The 21,423-nt window shown below is 37.8% G+C and overlaps 1 protein-coding gene across 4 annotated transcripts in view; it reads right to left on the bottom strand.

The window, feature by feature from the left end:
• Positions 1-6,525: 6,525 nt before the first annotated feature.
• Positions 6,526-21,423, bottom strand: part of LOC117301370 (protein C-ets-1-like) — a 37,470-nt gene continuing 22,572 nt past the window's right edge. For 3 of the 4 annotated variants that reach the window (XM_033785304.1, XM_033785303.1, XM_033785305.1), the window contains 6 exons: positions 19,838-19,954; positions 17,963-18,163; positions 17,108-17,245; positions 14,035-14,322; positions 9,149-9,343; positions 6,526-8,180 (listed from right to left, as the gene is read on the bottom strand). In XM_033785304.1, coding sequence (XP_033641195.1) covers positions 7,843-8,180; positions 9,149-9,343; positions 14,035-14,322; positions 17,108-17,245; positions 17,963-18,163; positions 19,838-19,954 — 1,277 coding nt within the window. In that variant the 3' untranslated portion in view covers positions 6,526-7,842. The remainder of the gene's footprint in view (positions 8,181-9,148; positions 9,344-14,034; positions 14,323-17,107; positions 17,246-17,962; positions 18,164-19,837; positions 19,955-21,423) is intronic. The other variant, XM_033785306.1, reaches the window with a different exon arrangement.

A 21,423-nucleotide genomic window follows, 5' to 3' on the forward strand; every position in this document is an offset into this window, starting at 1 on the left:
TTATGTTTACCGGAACCAGCCAAAACTGGTGCTGTCAATAAAGTCACATGTACAATTTGTGACTGGTATCTTGCTAAGTTTTGGTTATCACGCCAAACACTGTTAATCTGAGTTTAACTTTATAATTATTAGAAAACATGTCGGGTCTTTGTGCACTGCAATACAATAATAAGTTTTTTTTATAAATGTTATGCTGGTGATGCTAGACATTAAAACTTTTTTTGAAACACATTTGTATTCTGCTCCATTTTTGACGATGTAGCCCGATAAGAGCAACAGGACAATTCAAGGGCACCACAACTATGCAAACACGGTTCAAAAGGACAGGGCATCAAATCAAACATAGGGCACTATAGAAAAAGCACATGGCACCAAGGCAAAAGCACGCTCAAGGCACCACCACAGCAAAAACACAGGGCACAGCAAAAGCACATGACAGGGCGTCACAGCAAGGGCATCAAAGGACAGGGGCACCACAGCAAAATGTGGCCATATAGGGCACCACCACAGCAAAAATATAGAGTACCACAGCAGAAAGACAATAGATCCGCAAGAAAATAACAAGGAAACTGAAATATAAATGGATTACTTTTTTTTTTAGATTGTCTGGATTTGGTTAATTGTAAAATTGTACATTGCCTTTTTAGTGCCAATGTATAATGAGGCCTGACTTTTTTTTTGACATACACAATTAGTCACACTTGTTTTTTACATTACAAATTAATAGTAAATCACTACGGGAATACTATTAAATTCATAAGAAAAGTGAAGCAATAATCTATAGTTTTGATCAAAAAGTTTGGCAAAAACACGCAGGAAGAATATTCTTAAGGATGTGGCGTATTTAGCTAGGCCTATCTTTATATATTATTAAGTGATAATTTTACAACAAGTGTTTTGGCGATTCCTGATAAATCTGAGGAAATTATGATTGAGTTTCTAATCAATTAGTGCGAGGTTCTCAAAAGTAATTTCAGCTGACCATCCGTCTGGTCTATATCAACACAGTCAAAGATTTAAAGGGATTGGCATGAACAAAAAATATATACCACTTTGAACTGTACCTATACATTATAGGAAGATATACACCACTCTTTACATTTCGAGCTGTCCGTCATATTATGGCTCTTCCAAAAGATTTGTGGTTATTTCACTCTTTTAGGGGGGTTTTACTCCAGGACTGAGTGAAAAATCACTGAAAAAGATGCAAACTTCAATCTAAAAGAGTGGAAGACCACTCGAAAAAGAGTTTTCCTTCATATGGCTCTTCAAAGAGTGCTTTTTCACTCCTTTACATTAAGAGAGTAGGTTTTCTCTGTCAAATTCGGCAAATGAGCAGTCAATTTCATTTTCATGCGTTCGAATTAAATCTGTTTTGCCTTACCAGTTGTTAATGTGTTTCAAATTCAGAATTCAGCCATTCAATTTCGTTTTGAGTCGAGTCAAATTCTTTTAGCACTCTGTTCAATTTAGCTTATCGTCATTCTTTTTCGTGACACACACGCCCCAGGAAGCGTCTGTGAATTTGAATGCTGATTTGATGAATTGTTAAATTGAATGATTTTTTTTTTTTTTACATCGAACGACGCAACATTTCATTTTACTAATCATTAAACGAAATCGAATGACCCTTTTGAGTAGCATTCGATTTCGCGCGAAATAGAATAGCTTGGCGGTTTAATTGGCTGCACATTTGCCGAAATGTACCGAGAAAACCGATATTAAGAAGAAACTAATAATAGTAAACTTGCGGGTGCAACCATGTGTATATCTCTTTTGTTGGGGGGGGGGGTGGCTCTGAAAAAAAAAATCAAATTTGTTTGTGAAAATCTCCTCCTTTTCAATTCAATCCAAAGGATAAATATATTTTTTTTTTTACTTTTTCATCAACAGCTCAATATCTACTGTTAGAGCAATTTAGAGAACCAGCTGAGCAAGCCAAACTTTTCACACATTTCTGTTATTTTATGCATGTTTGGGATGGGATCTTTGATATGACTAAAAATTAAAACCTGCTTTTAACGAAAATACAGTGATGTTGTTGTTGTTGATATTGTTATTTGTTTTAATTTTGTTTGCTGTTATCGCTACAAGCAGACACAGACTGTGTTCAACTGAAGCTTCACCGGTAACTTCAGTCTGTAAATCAGCGTTGACAAACATTATTATTATAGCCTATCCTTTTTAAAGTTTCTACAAAACCAGTGGATGTTCTATTTAAACAAAATGGAAGAACTCAGCAACGCAACCCAACATCCTGAGATGTTTTCCTGCCCTCACATCACTTTGAGGAAACTTGAGACATGTTTAGAAATATTGCCGAGACTGAACAATTATCATGAACAGGAAATTTCGTTCCATCACAGTTGGATCGAATTATTTTGATGAACTTGTTAAGTTTCCACAAGTTTGTCTCACAGGCAGTGCAACCGAATTGCATAAGTAATGTGATCTATTGATGGCGGGGGGTTGTGGGTTCGAAATATGCCTGTTTTTTTGTTTTTTTTCTTTTTGTTTTCTTTTTCTTTTTACCACGGTGCTAGCACGAAGGTGAAAGCTACAACCTCGTTCCTTGATGTGTGTCCGAACGGCGTTATTTGCATAGTGCGCCCTCATATGCCTTCCACCATGGCTATACACTGTAAAATAAAAAACGGTTATATTTACTTACCAAGCTGCCAGGTTAAGTGCCGTAAATTTCACGGTTGAAATTTTGCAAACTATCCCTTTAAAGCACACAAAACCTCTACTGTGAAAGGATAAGGACAATAATATTGGTATGTATACAAAAAGAAACACGTCGGACTTCGAATCTCCATATTTACCGTGAGAGACAAGTGGAATGATACGAGGTCAAAGGTGAATGTACGTAGGCTTAACACAAGATCTTAGGCGTAATTCACGAGGCTGAAGTGTTAAGTTAGATGTTCAAGAAAATGTTGCTCATTGACCCATCGAGAGCATGCTAATCGTTTTACTTCTAATATAAGATGGCGGCATAATGACGTCAATGCATACGTGCAACGCAATTATGTGTCCAACTACATGTACAAAACAAACATAACCAATGCAAGCATCCCCTTTAATACTCGCTTTACTAATCACAGTAACACTGGTTAACACTGGAGTTCAACTCTTTACATATATAGTGGGGAGCCTTAATCCAACGGAAGCGACGTTTATTGGTTGTCACGTAATACTCAACAAATTGAAGTCATCCATGTTGGAATCCCAAAATAGCCCACTCTTCCAGTTGAGTCATACCCGGAGTTGCCGGAACACTCTATACGCGGAACAGCATGCGAAGATTGGGATCCGTGTGACTTCCACAAGGAACCAATGCCTGCTATATTTGGTTCCTAAAAATTGGAACCAGTCTGTCCTTTGGTCACATCTTATTATAAAGATACATGGGAAAACTATTTAAAGGTGCAACCACCGGTAACTTTATTCTTATTGGAATTGCTACACCGATCCCATAAGTTTCCCTTAGGGACAGCACACCAATGGTAGATTTTTTTTTAAGGCAGTGGACACTATTGGTAATTACTCAAAAATATTATCATCATAAAACCTCTCTTGATTACGAGTAATGGGGAGAGGTTGATAGTATTAAATATTGTGAGAAACGGCTCCCTCTGAAGTGACATAGTTTTCGAGAAAGACGTGATTTACCACGAACTTGATTTCATTTGAGGTCTCGAAATCAAGCACCAGAAAGCACACAACTTCGTGTGACAAGTGTTTTTTTCTTTCATTTTAACCCACACTTATACTTAAGTCGCATAATGCCCTCGGTGAACGCGCCATTCGTGGGTACGAATGGCCCTCGGGCATTATCCTATACATCATATCTCGCAACTTCGACGACCAATTGAGCTAAAAATGTTCACAGGTGTCTACTGTCTTTAACTAAAAGGTGGTTGCATTTTTGAGATATCGGAACACAAAATCTGAGAAGCATTATTGACAGTTTAGTAAATTCAAATGTTGGAGCATAAAACTGTTGTTTCTTTCTCTCGAAATCAGACCTGTTAAAACATGCAATGATTAGACAACCAAACAATCATTAAGATATAATTAGTAAACAACAAATGAACAAATCACTCATAACTCTTGTTTTCGCCTTGTATTCTGTAACTTTTTATTCCATTCAAAAATGTATTCATGATCATCATTATTCACTTTAAACAGCCGTTTACAAAAAGGCACCACAACTTGTGGTGAAGAAAGCACACAGTGATACAACACATCACAACTTTCTGTGAGGGGGAGGGGGGGAACAAAACCGCAACCAAATCAGCCAGAGACGTCATATAATTATAATATCAATAGTGGACACCGATTGGACAATACAGTCAAAATTCAAATTAGCACTTAATAGGGCAATACGTAACTTCTAAATTAATTCCATAAAGGGGGGTCCACAAGGCGTGTGTTATTACGATTTAACTCTTTTTTTTTGTTTTTTTAATAATACAGTTAATTAACCATTTACACATTTACAGCAGTCGTGTTACAAACAAATTTGGTTCTGACTTGTTTACTTCCTTACCAATGCCAGCACCGGCTTGAAGCTTGAAACAAATTTCCACCAATCGTTACTTATATTTAATTCTTTTAACAATCAACGAAACAAAACAACACCAAACTTCTATTTGTTTCACTGTTAAACGTCACAATATACTACTATATTACAAAGGAACCACACCGACAGGTGCAACAAAAATAACAACACAAATATACCAAGTGGACTTTTTTGTACTTAAATGAAAGCCAAACAACATTTTTGAACAGTCTCGCTGTAATGTTTTTATACAAAATGTGGAGAAAATTCTTTTTTTGTCACTTCTCAGCAGAAAATATACCTTAAATTCAGCGGTGTATTTATAAACCAGTTGTAAAAAATATTGACTTTTCAAAAATACCATCGCAAAACCTTCGTTCTAGACGGAGGCAATTCTTATAATATAGTTTTACACAGACTCTGTATGAGCTACAGGGAACCGGCCCAGTAATGCTGGAAGATAGCAGATTGTGATCTAGAAAACTAGTTTTGTTTTAAGCACAACAAAACTTGCTCAGCATATGAAAAATATTGCTTAGCAGAACAGGTCACCAGCCAACATTCCATTATGTTGCGGTGTTTGTGACTGGTGCCCCACTAGTTTAATTTGTTGCAAAGAAAAATATTTGTTTAGCAGGATTTTCTGCTTAATGACTCATGAAATTGGAACAAGGAGTGCTTGTTATATAGGATTCAATATTGCATGGACTTCGGAAACCTTCCATTTTAAGTCACCTGCAAAGATACTAAAAATCACTTTAAAAGTTCATCTCTGTGAGTAAGCAATGTTTCTCGAGTTGGCTGATTTTGGCCTGCCAAAATACAGGGGGTTTTTTTCGGAAGGAAAAAAGGTTAAAAAAGACAAATTAAAGTGAATTTCTGGCAAGGGAATTGTTAATGCCAAATGTGACTATGTCATCACTTGTGTGCGGTTTAAAATGGTATTTTAACAGTCCCAAGTATTTTAACAGTCCAAAGTGGTTTCAGAATTCCACAGATCAACAAGTGATCGTATCATTTCAAATCAGTAAATTTTTCATCTAAAAAGCTAAGTACTAAATAAACTAGTCTTGAACTATATACAGTGGAAAAAACATAAAAACTTCACAACGTGTTTTTTGTTGTCACCCTGATGGCAAGAAAATTAATAAACTTACACAAACACACACACACCCACCCATATTTATCCTGTACATTTAGGACTTTCTTATTCTTTGTTTTTGGACTTCAAACCCTCGCTTGGTAGAAACACTCAAATTGGTAGAAACACTCAAATTCTCACAACAGCTTGTCCCTTGATGTTCAAATGAGGTTTATGAGATAAAGTGAGAATGCGCTGTATGTTTTCTGTAATCCACAAGATAAATTGCGTACTTGTAACACAGTACTTTGAAAAGCTGGTGAAAGACTCAATGTCCACAAAAAACTAGGCCTTTCTATCATAAGCTCTCGAAAACAGTACCTTTCTTACCATAAGCTTTCGAAAACTCGTAATAGTAAGCTCTGGAAAACAAGGCTTTCGTGATTATAGGTCTTAAAAACTGGGACTTTCTAATTGTAGGTCCTCAGATTAGCAGTTGTGTACAAAATCAAAACTGTTGCTTCGACAACGAAAGGTAACGTGGAACAAAGGAGGTTACCAGACTAAAGGTTATACAGGAGACGGGGTGTGGGTGGGTGTGTGGGTGTGTGTGTAAGGACACCAGACAGGCAACATCAGGAAAAACCAAACTTGGCTTCTTCAACTCTCATAAAAAAAAAAAAGGAATGGAAAGACATAATACAAAATGCAATCAAAAATATCATGCATTATGAGAAATCATAAGGTAAAATAAATAAAATCCTTTGAAGAATTTGTTGTTTCTTCTCTCTGCGGTTGATTTTTAAGGTAAGTAAAATTACCTTCACAAAAATATAAACAATGGAGGAAAACAAAATTATTTTTAAAGGAATTGTTAAAAAGAGCACCATGATTTTTTTTTTTAAGTCTAAAAAGTCTGAAATTTGAATAGAAGGGTAATACATTTACCCAAGAATGCCACATTTTAAGTTGATAAAAAATTCTAACACCAGATAAACAGATTGAAATCGGATAACAAGCCTGAAACCAAATAGACAGTCTCAGGCCTGGAATTTCATATTTGAACATGCTGATAGGGCAAGGCCATTTTTATTTTGCAAAAGGCACTTCCATTTGGAAATCTTAAGGTGAATATTAGAAACTTGAGAGGGGAACTAAAGACCGAGACCATCAGGGCAACGAAGGCCTTGGACACCGTGGCCTGCGTATAATTTCAGACCTCGGGTCTGAAATCAGAGAGAAAGTCTGAAATTACATCAGCCCCTGTAAAAACTTTCGAACTGTTTTCTGTTTTTTGTTATGAACAGTATTACAGTACTTCCAAGCCACTCAGTTGCTGCATTCGACTCTTCCACCACCCCGATCAACTCACTGTGAAGTTTCTTCGTTAAAAAAACTTCTCAAACTGGAACATTAATCCCAAATTTCATCCGCAAGCCGGGGGTGATCCACACCGATATAAAAACCTCTTCAACCTTTACCTCGGCAAAGTTTCCGGACAAAATCTTCAAAAATTTGGTAATAAAAACACACACTTTGCGATGAAAAGTCAGTGTATAAAAAATAGAACTGTAGTAGAAAACAAATATATTTTTCTTTGTTTTTTCTCCCATTGTGTAAAGTGGTATTTTCCAATACCGCAATTGTGCTACATTCGTGTAAACGTTTCTTTTTGCTTTTAACACACAAAATATGCACATTTTGGTAATAGGTAGAGTTATACGTTTATAAACAAACAGAAAAGTGTCTGTACAAAAATACTGATACGTCCTGATACATTATTTCAAGCTTATCTTTTATGTCACATCCAAAAATACAGAAACGAAATCATGGCAAGTTTCGTAAAAACAAGTTTTCCCAGCAAGGTATCGCACAACATCCAATTACATGTGATTATCGTTACACATCAAAAATACAGGACTAAGGGAACTTTGCCCTAGGCTTTCCAGCAAGACACATGGAGTACTTCGTCAGGCAAGCGCTTCCACGCAAGTGAATGACGAAAAAACAAAAAAAACGACAAGAGTCACGCTACCACAAAACAAAGTCTTGTAACGGACAACAAGCAAGCACCACTCATCAGAGCAATTTGGGATAACCATTTAAGAAAAAATATAACTTCAAAACGAAAAAAAAAAAATCATTATCAAGGTTTACGTGGAATGGATATAAACAGGTCACACGATGGCGCCATTCAATCGTCGTCCCGTGCAGGATTTACGCCCACCATCTCGTGCAACTCCTCCGGCGTGTACCCAAGAAGACTCTGAAGATCGCAGACGAAACGGTAGACGTAGCGTTTCCCTGCCGTCTTATGGATGATGTTTTTGTCGTAGTAGTAGCGAAGTCCACGGCTGAGTTTCTCATAGTTCATCTTGGGTTTGTTCTTTCGTTTGCCCCATCGTCTGGCAACCTCGTCTGGGTCGGACAGTTTGAACTCCCAGCCGTCTCCGGTCCAGCTGATGATGTGTTGACATGTTCTGTCGGTGAGGAGTTCAAGGAGGAACTGCCATAGTTGGATTGGACCACTCCCTAGATTAAGAAAAAAATATATATATATATTGGTCGATCATTTCCTTTATTTTTTCCCCAACATACAATAAATAAATGATATACTTTACATTATATTAAAGTAATTAAAGGAACATGTTGCCTTGGATCACACGAGTTGGTCTTTGAAAAGCGTTTGTAACCGTTAGTTAAAGATATCTTAAAAGTAGAATATATTGATCCACACAAGTATCCCTCGAAATTGCGTGGTTTTCCTTTAATCTCATCCACTAATACGCCCGGCCATTTCATAAATGGCCGCAAAGTAAAAGGAAAACCATGCATTTTTGAGGCAAATTTGTGTGGATCATTGTATTCTGCTTTTATAACATCTTTCTAACCACATGCATTTTATAACAAATGGTTACAAATGCTTTTCAAAGACCAACTCGACCGCTCCAAGGCAACGTGTTCCTTTAAAAAAAACAGAAGGACATTAGGATAATTGTGTGAGGATGGAGGTCTCCAAGAAACACTAGTTCAAAGTTTTTTAACAATGAAATAATATGGCCACGTGAAAAAGTTTGCTGGCAAGTGAAATGGCAAGCTGACTCCTCCTGCTGTCCGGTCAGAACCCATCACTCAAAAAGACGCCACCTTGCACTGCATCTTCCATAACTCTTGAAAAGGAGTAAGATTAGGAATATAAACCTCTCCCAACAAAACACAAACCAGCAGAACAACAAACAAAACATATAAACTCCTCACAAACAAACATACACAATACTTACTTAAGTATAACAATTATCATAATTTTTTTAATCTGTGTGTTAAGTGAATCAATCACAAATTGCCTGCTATCCCCGATTGCACGAACACAATTTAAGGGACGTAAACATCCTTAAACAAAAAAATCAAAACAGAAATTGCGGTTTCTTGCCGGCATAAAAAAAAAAAAAAAAAAAAAACTATATTTCTTTAAATGGTTAAATAAATTTGAGCATGTCTACCTGAGTAACCAGCAAGGACAGCTGCGGGAATGACCGGATTGGATGGCGTCTCTAAGGGAGAGTTTGCTCTTGTGACATTCCGTACGAGTCCATTGAGTTCTGAACTCGTACAGCTTTCGGAGAGTGTCTTGCAGATGGGGACCTGTTGGTACCCTGTACTTGTATTCTCAAAGTTATCGAAACCTCCGAAGTGATCTGAAATGAGACAGTACAAAAGTGATCGTTAATTTAACGGTAGGATATACCTTTGGTAATTCCTTCAAAAATGAGTGAGCGTAAAAACGTACTTGGTAAAACAAGTGCAGGTCAGCTTTTTGACATAAACCGTTATGAATGGGTGGGACGTAATGCCAATGGTTTCATGTTTTGTGTAACAATGCAAGATTTTCACTTGTCATGTCGTGACCGAGCGGTTAAGAGCACCAAACTCAAGCTCTAGTGTTTCTGATCGGTAGAGTGTGGTTTCGAGTCCTGGTCATGACACTTGTGTCTATAAGACACTTAACCATTATTGCTTCGTCCTTCGGATGGGAAGGGAAGCCATCGTGCGTTGTGTAATTAGCGTAAAAGAAACCCAGTGCGCTTATATTAGTGCTAAGAGAAGAGGTTCGCCCTGGTGTTCCTAATTTGCAATCGGCAATTTGTCTCTGCAGTGCAACAGACCTTCAACCATTTTGCCTTGTTCCGTTCCCTGTATACATTACCACAAACTATTAGATAAGACGGACAGGAGACCATGCTAATAATGACCTTTAACCCCGGGTTTGTTATATTTATAATCGTCTGTTTGAGAGTGTTTAGTATATGCCGTGTTTTTTGTTTGTTCATCAATATAGGGCAACAAACTGACTTCCTAAATGCATTGTACACATTGACATCTTTCTATTGATTTGGTTAAGTTTCATTCTCTAATCAAAACATGCCTGCACTTTATCAATATATTAAAGGGACAGTCCACAACAAAGCTGAAACATCTGGTCTAAATTATGACACTAAGTGTGTACATTAAGCTCAATTTATATACACTGTACACCTTTCATAGGTGACCTTATCTCACAACATGCATCTGAGCTTCCCCTCCTATAGACCTGTATTATGCATTATGCTGCCACCATCTTGGTCATGTTCCTGTATCCAACGACAGCAATGGATGCTAATGTTCATTGCACAAAAAGGAACCAGACTAATTCTTCTGCCAGCCTCAATTTGGCTACATTGATTTGAATGGGAGAAAATCAAGATGGCCGCACCATGATGAAGGTCTACAGTACCGGTGGTTTGCGACTAGACTCAACGTTTTGGTCATTATCCTCTCATCTTTCTCATGCAGACGATTTTAGCATACTGATTGAAACGTTGAGTTGTTGACCACAAGTTATTTTCAGAACCAACCCTACTCAATAGGGGTTTAGGTAATATTTGTGGGACACAAAACCGAACGTCCAGATCTACAAACGGTGCTAGCCGCAAACTTCACCAGAAAGTAAATTTGATGGTTTCATTTCAGACATGACTGCCGGGCTATCTTTGGAACAGCCTCCCACTTCAACTCGGAAACGCAGCTACATGCACATGTAGCCTACTTGTTCTCAATTTAAGACACAACTCAAAACATATCTCAAAACATATCGCAGCATTTGGAACTTTTGATGTCTTTGTGTAAAGCAGTATAAGAAATTGTCACTATTATTACTTTTATTTACCGCGAGGGAAATTCTTAAAAGTACTTCTTTGCTTCACATTTTCCCCATGTAATGCTTAAACTACACTTGATACAATTGTTTGTTGTTACATGCACCAATACTGGAACAAATGTAAAAACTATTGCCCTGACAACACTGAGGCAGTTTCCCTTGAAAATTCATCTGATTAAGCACACTGAACAGGAAGGGAGCCCTAGCCTGAGACATCCTGCCCATAGTTAAAGTCTTTCCATTCCACATCACAGAGAGGAAAGCTGTGGTCAGAGCTATAGGGACTGATGTCATTTCCTATTCGGAAGAAAAACCTGCTCGATGCTGCTTTAAAGGGTACTTTTTGTGCAACACAAAACACAATGTCCACAGATTTGCATTTAAAGGGTCTGGGTACTTTCTTGAGGACACAAAACACAATGTCCACCGATTAACATTACAATTACACGGTTTAGAGGCAATGATGGTAGAAAGCTCCCCTTCAAACATTAATTGCTAAGGTGGTGTATTGTTTTGAAAAACAAATTCACACAAACATTTTTAAGCCAAAATTAACAATGAGTTTATGCAACTCTCCTGAAAAAAGATTGCTCTGTGATTTTCACTTCTTAAAAACTTGACAACTAAAAAGCTGGAACTCCTAAATGTAAATTATATTATTCACTATATATTTCATTCACAGTGAGTAGGGATTCATGTCATGGCCATAATCTTGATCTACAAAAGGTATCACAACCCTTTAAAGTGATAATAATACACACAGCATGTACAGCACAATTTACAGAAAGTCTGTATTTTAAGTTCGTATCCCCACATAAGTCTTCGATCTGTTCCTCTTGCTTAAAAGACACTTGGTAATTGTCAAAGACCAGTTTTCTCACTTGGTGTATCTCAACAAAGGCATAAAATAACAAACCTGTGAAAATTTGAGCTCAATTGGTCGTAAAAGTTGCAAGATAATAATGAAAGAAAAAACGCCATTGTCACCTGAATTTGCTCTGCTTTCAGATGCTTCATTTCTAATTCTGAGGTCTTGAAATCAAGTTCGTGGTAAATTACTTCTTTCTTGAAAACTACGTTACTTCAGAGGGAGCCATTTCTCATAGTGTTTTATTCTATCAACAGCTCCCCATTACTCGTTACCAAGTAAGGTTTCATGCTTATAATTATTTTGAGTAATTACTAATAGTGTCCACTGTCTTTAAAACAGGACAACAAATCATACAAAGTAAACAAATTTACATGTTGCTAACTATTCATAACTATTAGCAAACTATACAGGATTGGGTGTTGAGAGCTGACAAATAAGTTGTAGACAATGTTCATATTGTGTGAATTAAAGGATCTATGTAACTTTTGCAGGACAAAAAACACAATGTCCACAGATTTACACTAAACTTACACAGTTTGAAGATAATGATAGTAGAAAGCTTCCCTGAAAATATTACGTGCTGAGGTGCTGTAGTTTTGGAAAATGGGTAAAACAATGTCATGAAAATAATTTCGTCTCATGGGACGGAAATTATTTTAATCATTTACAAACGTATTTTCATGACATTGTTTTACTCATTTCTCAAAAACTACAGCACCTCAGTAAGTATATTTGAAGGGAAGCTTTCCACTATCATTATCTTCAAACCCTGTAAGTTTAATGTAAATCTATGGACATTTTGGAAAAGTATCCAAATCTTTTAATAAACTGTCCAATCTTAGGAATAATCTGTTGTGTAAGTCACATACAAATCTTGGAAAACCCTGCACAATGTAAACACAGTGTGCTTCACTTTGGTTTTGTAACCGAAGTCAGCAGTTACGTTTTGTAAGGTTTTCAGATGTAGAACTCTTGAATGTTACTTCATTCAGTTCAAGTACGAACTTCATCATCAGCAATCTTTCATTCATACTAAAATTAAGCATTGTTTTTATCCTCGCCAACCCTGTATAATACCTTCATATATATATATTTTCTTTTTTAACAACTAGCATATAAATTATTTTAGTAATGTTCACAACAAACTAAGAAACATTTCCGAGTCATTCAACAAGTTCACACAGCTACAACATTTCACACAAAAACCTGTGACTAATGAGAAGTTGTTATGGGATAACCTAAGCATGATGACTCAAAAAAGGGAAATTTCTTTTTTTGGCAGGAGAACACTGTAAAAACTTCCCAAACTTTGGTTTCTATTGGGCAGGGTCGCTTCCAACGCTAATTGAAAACTTCCAGGACAATTCAAGTTACATGTGCGTGTAGTACGTGCGTGCCCGGCCGGTTTGGGTACGTGCAAACGTATAAAACTCTGCGTGTGTGTACTGAAACAAACATCACAAAGTCCTCATCAGACGTTCATTACGGGTGGGTTGGGCGTTTGTTCGTTTATACGACATGATCGATCGTCTAGATGTATGCGATAACAAATAACTCTGTATGGAGGCAAGGAGTAGATCTTGAAGATCTGCTATGAGGTTTCGATCAGGGTCTTAAAACAGCTCAGGCAGGGCCCAATTTCAAAGAGCTGCTAAGCACAAAAATTTGCTTAGCATGTCTTCCCTAATAAAAATCGGATTACCAAACAAATTCCACATGATTTTCAGGATAAGCAAACAACAGCTGAATACCAGTTACAAGCAATTTGCAACACATGGAAATTTGGTTGGTAATTCTGTTTTTTTTATCAAGAAAGAAATTTCATGCTAAGCATATTTTTGTGCTTAGCAGCTCTATGAAATTGGGCCCTGATCACAGGGCTCAAATTCTACATTGGACTACATGCTCAGTTATTTTAGTCAGGTGGCTTTTTTTTCAACTCAACATCTTTGTCTGAAAAGAGTGATGTTCAGACGTTGAGTTGAATCTTGCATGTTGAAGTTGAATGTTGAATTTTAAAAATATTTTTCAATCAAGCAAAGGATACTTCATTTTTTTGACAAAGTTGTTGCTATACGTCAAGTGGTCTAGTCTTTTTTTCAATACATCTTTTTCTCAAAAGAATGAAGCTCAAATGTTGAGTTTGAGTCTCACAATCATCTTTCAATCAAGCAAGGGGTATTTTATTTTTTGGCAAAGTTCAACCCCAAATGTTCGTATATTCTTCTTAAAGGTTTTTGATTTGTTGTTGTTGTGTATATCGTTGGGTAGCGCAATCTTTTTAAAGTTTGCAGGCGAATAAAACAAAAATGAATACTTACTTTTACTGTAGTTGTTGTTCTGGAAGTACGACGTGTTGGGATCGAATATCATAGGGTTGTTGTAGAACTCGGGTGTGGCAGCTTCCAGATAGTTACCGGAGCTCGGTGAGGGCTCGAGGCTGTAGTAGTCCGAGCTACTCCCGGGGTCCTCCTGCTTTATGTTCAGAATGTCCTCAGCGTTGAACTCGTTAAGCGTCTGAAGCGACTCCGAGATCTGGTACATGCCATCGCTGAAAGTGGTCGGAGGCGTTGCCACGGGAACCGCCTGCGGTTGCTCCACTGAGAATGCTGGGGACGAGAAAGAAAATGGTTATTTATATATATATATACATTTTTTTTAACCCATACACCGATGAGTGTTAGCACTCAGTACTTTCCCCAAGTCCTGTGAAAAAAATATCACAGGCATGTTCCTCTGGTGGGATTCGAACCCACGACCCTTGCAATTCTAGAGCAGTGTCTAACCAACTAGACTACCGACGTTGCCCGGCAGCTAGAGGCAGTTCGAATCCTATGTTTTGGCAGCGGGTATCACAATGATAAAAAGAGAAAAAGGAGTCAAGAATTTGGATGCATACAGGGATACGACAAAGAAAATTAGTAGTTCAGTTGGCATCAAAATAAGTTCCACTTGCAGGCTTCGTTTTTGAAAGGGCAAGGGCACCAAGGCATTTCTCCTTGGTAAAGGGCACTCTATGAGAAAAATGTAAATTTCTACTATTGAGCATTTACAGGGCACCAAGGCAATAACCAGGAGGCATGGAGGCAAACGCCTCTATTGCTTCCGTAAAGTATCAGGCCTGCACTTTTAATAACCTGTTCTTGGAAGTGGACAAAATGACGTGTCATCAATGAAAACAAAATCGCATCAAGAATTAGGATTTACATTCAGGGATACAACAGAAAGAATAAATATTTCAATCTGCCGTAAGTTTTGTCGTCTTTTGTTCAATAAACTCGACCAAAGTTTTTATAAGAGTTGCAAGCTTGGCATTTATATCCCCTTGTGGGAGTTTGCCAAAGTTCCTTTGATGAGAAGATCATCTTAACAAACAAACAAACAAACAAACAAACAAACAAACAAACAAACAAACAAACAAACAAACAAACAAACAAACAAACAAACAAACAAACAAACAAACATCCCATTTAAGTTAGTCTCATCACCACTTTAGTTCATGGTTCGGGAAGAACAAACTAACTTTATATCTTTAAACTCACCTAGATCAAACTCCATGTTTCGAGTTACATGTGGTTGCCTAAGTAAGCTATTCCACATTTGGATTTTAACTTTAGTATCTTACTATATTCCTTGCTGGTAAAAATAATATTGCGCTTTACCACAAAAAATATATATTGGAGGTAGAAAAATTCTTTCTGGTCTTTACGTCCTCGTCATCATGACCAGTAATATTGCTGTTGCGAGAGATGGTAGTTTTCGAAGGAATGGCTCAGTTTGCATCAACTCGCTAAGTTTTTGGGAAAACAACAATGGTTTGCTCTCCTGTTTATTTTGTGTCACTTGATGTATTATCGGATCGGTCAGAGTTGAGAGTTCAAAGGTGACATCTCAAGTTGCCATTTGTTATTCAATGAAAGTTACAGAAGACGGGAGTGAAAGAAGTCGCCCAAACCAAGTCAAGCTGCCCAGATGATGTTTCTCATCAACGGTTTCCCGTCACAATAATTTCCACACAATAGAGGGAAGATGAAAAGCAGATGCTGGTCACCAGCCAAAAAGAATGAGAGTCAGAGCAGGGAGGAAGGCAGTTGTGATCTATCACACCAACTGTCCGGATATTAAAAAAAGTTACTCTGCGTCAAATTGTCAACCCTTGTCTCCATGTAGTGATTTGGGAAAACCATTCATGAACAGAACACACACGCTACGCAAACACCACAGCGGAAACTTTGCTCACTCCAAACTCCACTTAAAAACCAACAACATTTATGCTGTCACTCCGATCACTCTGCTTTGGTTGTTAGAAAACTCAACACCAGATCCAAATGGCACATCCAGTCTCCTTGAACAGGTTGTGGTGCAGAAACGCCCTACAATTTGACGATCCCAGTATGCAGATTGTGTAAAATGCCAATTCTTGAATGGAAGCTGCTACCAAAAACTCAATCACCAAATCTTCTCCGCTAGCGACCGCAAAATCCAAAATAGTTGTTTTCACGATTGTTTCACTGGTGGAATTATTCTGTTCGGATACACCATTAGTGGAAGAGTTGCAGGAGGAAATCCTTGCCTGATGACACCAATGTAGCTAAGGGAACCAACTGATCCACCACCAACTCTCACCAACCACAGCAGGACTAAACAATGGTATCACGCCCACACCGGTCAACACAAACTTAACTTCCCATCTGGTGGTAGTGACTTCTGTTTTTTTTTTTTTTTTGTAAGTCATCTGACTGGTTCCCTCTTCTTTTGCCTGGTATCTGGAGTGACGTCCAGGAAGTCAGGGTTGGTAAGGTGGTAGAGATAACAGACATCGGTGTTTCAGCCTCCACCACAGGAAGAGGGAAGAGCTGGTGGCTGTGGTAGTACCCATGGCTGGGCCAGTGATTGGTAAAGCTACAGCGGTGGTAGTGTGCTGGCGATGATTTGGGCAAGGACAAGAGATTCTGGACCAGTGGAGATAACTGGCTTTCCGTTTTTTTTTTTTTTTTTTAACTGATACAGAGCTCTGAACTTTACACACTGTATCAAAAGTGTATTAACTTTGTTACTACTATGGAGTTAAGATTCTATGTTTTGCTAGTATGGAGTTAAACTTCCTATGTATACTAATGCTACTGAACTTTAAAAATGAAGCACACCAAAGAATAAACTAGTTTTAATTTTACAATTTTAACATTGTCCGGGACCAGTTTGTCTAATGAAACAAGAAATTGGATATACAAATTTCCGCTTTGAGAAAGTAACAAAATTAAACACAAGGTATAATTGTGAGAAATTTATTTTCATAAAAAAGTAAAATAAAAAAAAATTAAAAATAGACAATAGAAATTTGTTTTGGGTTTAAGTCTAAACATCAAACCCAACCCAAAATTATTTTTCTCTCACCTTGTCCAAGAAAGTCGTCGAATCGCGGCATACAGCTTGACGTGTACACCGACTCCAATTTGATGTCTGCTTGTGTTGTGGTTGCTGTTGTTGTGGCAGTCGGGAGGGGCTCTGACTGGGGCGGAGGGGTTGTACATTCTGCCAAAAATAATAAAAAAAACAGCGCATTATAATTAATTAATTCAAAGGTATAAAGAAATGAAACGTGTATCCATTTAAATTAACAAACCAAGTTATGTGGCTGGTCTGATACTTCATGGAGGCACTGAAAGTGATTGCCTCAGTGCCCCCTGGGCATTGCCTTGGTGCCCTTGAAATGCCCCAGCAGTAACTTATAATTTCCTCATATGATGTACTTTACAAGGGAGAAAATGTATTGGTGCCCTTGCCCTTTCAAAAAAACGAAGCATACATGCCTGATGTGGCTTTGTTAAAATGATTGTGGGAAAAAGGAGAAAATATCAAAGTTAATTATCACAGTTGTAAAATGTTTCAGGTATCATACGTACTTCATGGAAGCAAAAAAAGGCAATCGCCTTCAATACCTTTGGTTAATGCCTTGGTGCTTGAATGATTCAATTTATGCTTAGCTGGGTTTTTTTTGTTAAGCAGCTTTACTAAATTGGGAAGAGGTCCCCTGCCCTTTGGAACTTCCAGGAATTATCAGATTGCGGTCATGGTTTATTGGATGGGTTATATTTTTACTCTCTACCCAGCCCACTCTGTTGTCTCCAAAGAAAAATTATGTTCCTTGCCATGGGCACCTTAGAAAACAAAATCTGCACTTTCTCTGACAAGATATTTTAGAAAACAAAAAAGCATTTCAACAGAGAGATGATTTGCGAGGCAACTTACCCTTACGGAGCATGTCAATGTGTTCCCATAGTATGTCCCCCATGAACGGGGGCGCTCTACTCAGGAAGTCGACCTTCTCCAACGCGCAGAGGTCATGACCCGCGATGCGGAAGTTAGCCACCGAGACGCCCTCCAGGCTGAACTCTTTAATGGCCCACAGGACCCACGCGACCACTTGGCACTCGGTCCATTGTGTTGGATCTGTCGAAAAAAGTAAATGTACATCAAATTTAATATAAAACTAAAAGCATTAGGCCTACATTGCAGTTTCAGAATAAAATTGAACACTCTTTAAAGGCTGTGGACACTATTGGTAATTGTCAAAGACTAGCCTTCACAGTTAGTGTATCTCAACATATGCATAAAATAACTAACCTGTGAAAATTTGAGCTCAATCGGTCATCGAACTTGCGAGATAATAATGAAAGAAAATAACACCCTTGTCACACGAAGTTGTGTACGTTTAGATGGTTGATTTGGAGACCTCAAGTTCTAAACTTGAGGTCTCGAAATCAAATTCGTGGAAAATTACTTCGAAAACTATATCGCGAAAAATAGGGAGCCGTTTTAATGTTTTATACTACCAACCTATCCCCATTACTCTTTACCAAGTGAGGTTTAATGCTAATAATTATTTTGAGTAATTACCAATAGTGTCCACTGCCTTTAAACAGCAGTTGACCTAAACAAAAAAGTGTCTCCACTTTTTCCCAAACTGTCAAACCGTATACAAAATTTACCTTCAAAATCACCCTGGCTTATTTGTGTCTTCTATCATCACTGATCTTCAAGCTGTGTAAGTTTAATGTAAATCTTCGGCAGATCTGATGCATTGTACTGATGCATTGTACTACTTTGCCTTGGTGCCCTTGAAATGCTCCAGTAGAAATTTACTATTTCCTCAAAGGGTGCCCTTTACCAAGAAGAACATGTTTTGATGCCCTTTCCCTTTAAAACAAAATAAGGCAAACAGGGCTGCTGTGGATATTGTGTTTTGTCTCCTACAAAAGATAGTGAGATGCTTCATTGTAGCAAAGGGACATTGCACAATGTAATGCACAGTTGCCTATTCCTGTTTCGGAATCTAGATCGAAGGAAGATGCTTCAGTTGCTCTCTGAGTTTAGCAATGGGCCATTGTACAATGTTATCCACAGTTACCTATTCCTGTTTCGGAATCTTGATTGAAGCACAATGCTTCGTTTTAGCACGAGTTACCTACATGTACTCCTGTTTTGGAATCTTAATTTGAGGTACATTTTACATGTTGACAAACCTTCCCTTTAAGATACCAAGAGCCTCTATGCAAGAGTATAAGGACATTGTAAAATGTAATTCAGTTACTTATTCCCGTTTTGGAATCTTGATTACAAGTGTACATTATAAAACACGTTCTACAGGTTGTTTTTTACTTCAGAGTGGATGTTAATGCTAATTGGGAACATCCATCTAACGATATTCATTTGGAAGCCCCCCCCCCCCCCCGGGAGGTTCCACCTGAGCCATGTCTTACCAGGAGAATAAAGTATTAAATCCAATTTTGATTGAACAAAATAAGAGACACTTCACATCGCATTCGGCCACAGTAAGGCCTACTCTTTGAAAAAAAAAAAAACAATCTCGTCGATCTTTGCTCTTTCAAATTTGAAAATGTGGCAAAATGAAAATTGTGGTGGGGTGACAAATCTTCTTTACAAAAACATAATCATCTGTGGTTAATTAACAAACAGTTGTCGAAAAAAAGTAAACATTTGTGGTGTGTATAATCTATATATTTTTTAATGAATGTTAACTTAAAAATTTCAGATGTTCGTTGTGAAAAATAGAGGGTAAGTCTTTTAACATTCTTTTTTCGGCAACTTGAAAAGATAACTCACCTCTTGAGATGCCGAGTCTGTCTTGCTCCTTGTGGAAACTACTGAAGCTTTCTCGCAGACATGCATTCATCAACGCATTGGTGCCCGGTGTTGGGGGCGGCACGGCCGGGTGCAAATCTAATTAAAAAAAAAAAAAAAAAAAAAAAAATATAAGGAATGAATAACGAACAAACAAATATGAGGTTAACAAGTTAAACAACACACACACTTCCGTGACAATTTATCAGTTTCTTTTCCTCCCAGAAAAGATATGAATTGATTCAACCTTCCAACAAAATAATTTAATCTTAAGTTGGCAGGCAAAATCACATTAAGAATAATGTTTTTAAAATGCACCCACCATGAAAACCACTCCCCCAATCAAATCTGAAACAATGAAAAATAATGTACAAAACTAAAAGTATAATGAACTGCACATTTCCTGTTTAAAATTTAACACTAAACCAACAAAAACGTGTTACTGAAAAATAACGCCTCAGCAAATTTGAAAGAATTCACTATCCCAACAGACTGGTTGCCCGTAGGATTTTTAAAAAGCAGCAGCACTTAGTGTGTTTACCACTCATGAAGCCAATAGTCTTCAAATCAATTGAAAGTATCTCCAGCTCCCGAACCATTTTTTTTTGTATCTCTGCCTCGTTCCTTTTATAAAAACGCCTCTCTGAGTACAAATCCAATTCCCCGATTTGCGAACATCCCTGAAAATGACTCAAATGCGGAATGACTGCTGGACACATCTGTCATCACGTCCTTCAGGAAAAGGGCTGACTTTTGTTCACAGTTTCTACTTCTAGCTTTTCCTTCAAACTTCACCAAAGGGGGTATGGAGAGAGGGGGGGGGGGGGGGGGTTGGTGGGGGACTTAACCTGTGATGTCTCATCGTGAGGGACAGAGCTCGCCCCACACGCAAGCAAACAGGTGTTTGTGTGTGGGCCTCCCTCTATCCCCTATTTACCCCTCACACCCCTTTAACAGTAATTCCACCTCTAACAATGGTTTGTGATGATAGAGTCATGATATGAGACACCACATTGACAGCTTCAGTAATTGGGTATGACTTGAAGACTTCAAACAGCCCCCTCCAACAATCAGATGACAATGTGAAGAACCAAGAGCTCCCTAAATGATAGCACCCTTTAAGTGCCAGCCTAAATGATAGAACTCTTTAAGTACCGCCCCTGAACAGTACCCCTTTGGATGGAAACCGATTCAGAAAATGACCTGTTTACATTTTCCAAATGTCAATAATTAACAGTGATTTCCAGACCTCACAGAATCAAATCATCCAAAACGTTGGATCTTTACTATATTTAAGAGATTCAACTAATTACAAGTGAACACTACATTTAAAAGCACAATAAGTTTGCATGTACCTCCCTGAGGTATTAAAGTAAACAACAACAATTACTTAAACTAGTTGTTGATTTGTACGGTAGGATGTATTGCACGCAATAACAAGGTGATTTCCAGATCGCACAGAATCAAGTCATCAAAAAGGAGGAACTTTGTTCGTTTGTCAGATTAAAGAGATTACTGCTAATCACAACTGAACAGTACATTTAAAAACACAATAAGCCTGCATGTAC

The sequence above is a fragment of the Asterias rubens genome, chromosome 17 (assembly GCF_902459465.1).
Source record: "Asterias rubens chromosome 17, eAstRub1.3, whole genome shotgun sequence".
In the NCBI taxonomy this organism is placed as follows: Eukaryota; Metazoa; Echinodermata; class Asteroidea; order Forcipulatida; family Asteriidae; genus Asterias; species Asterias rubens.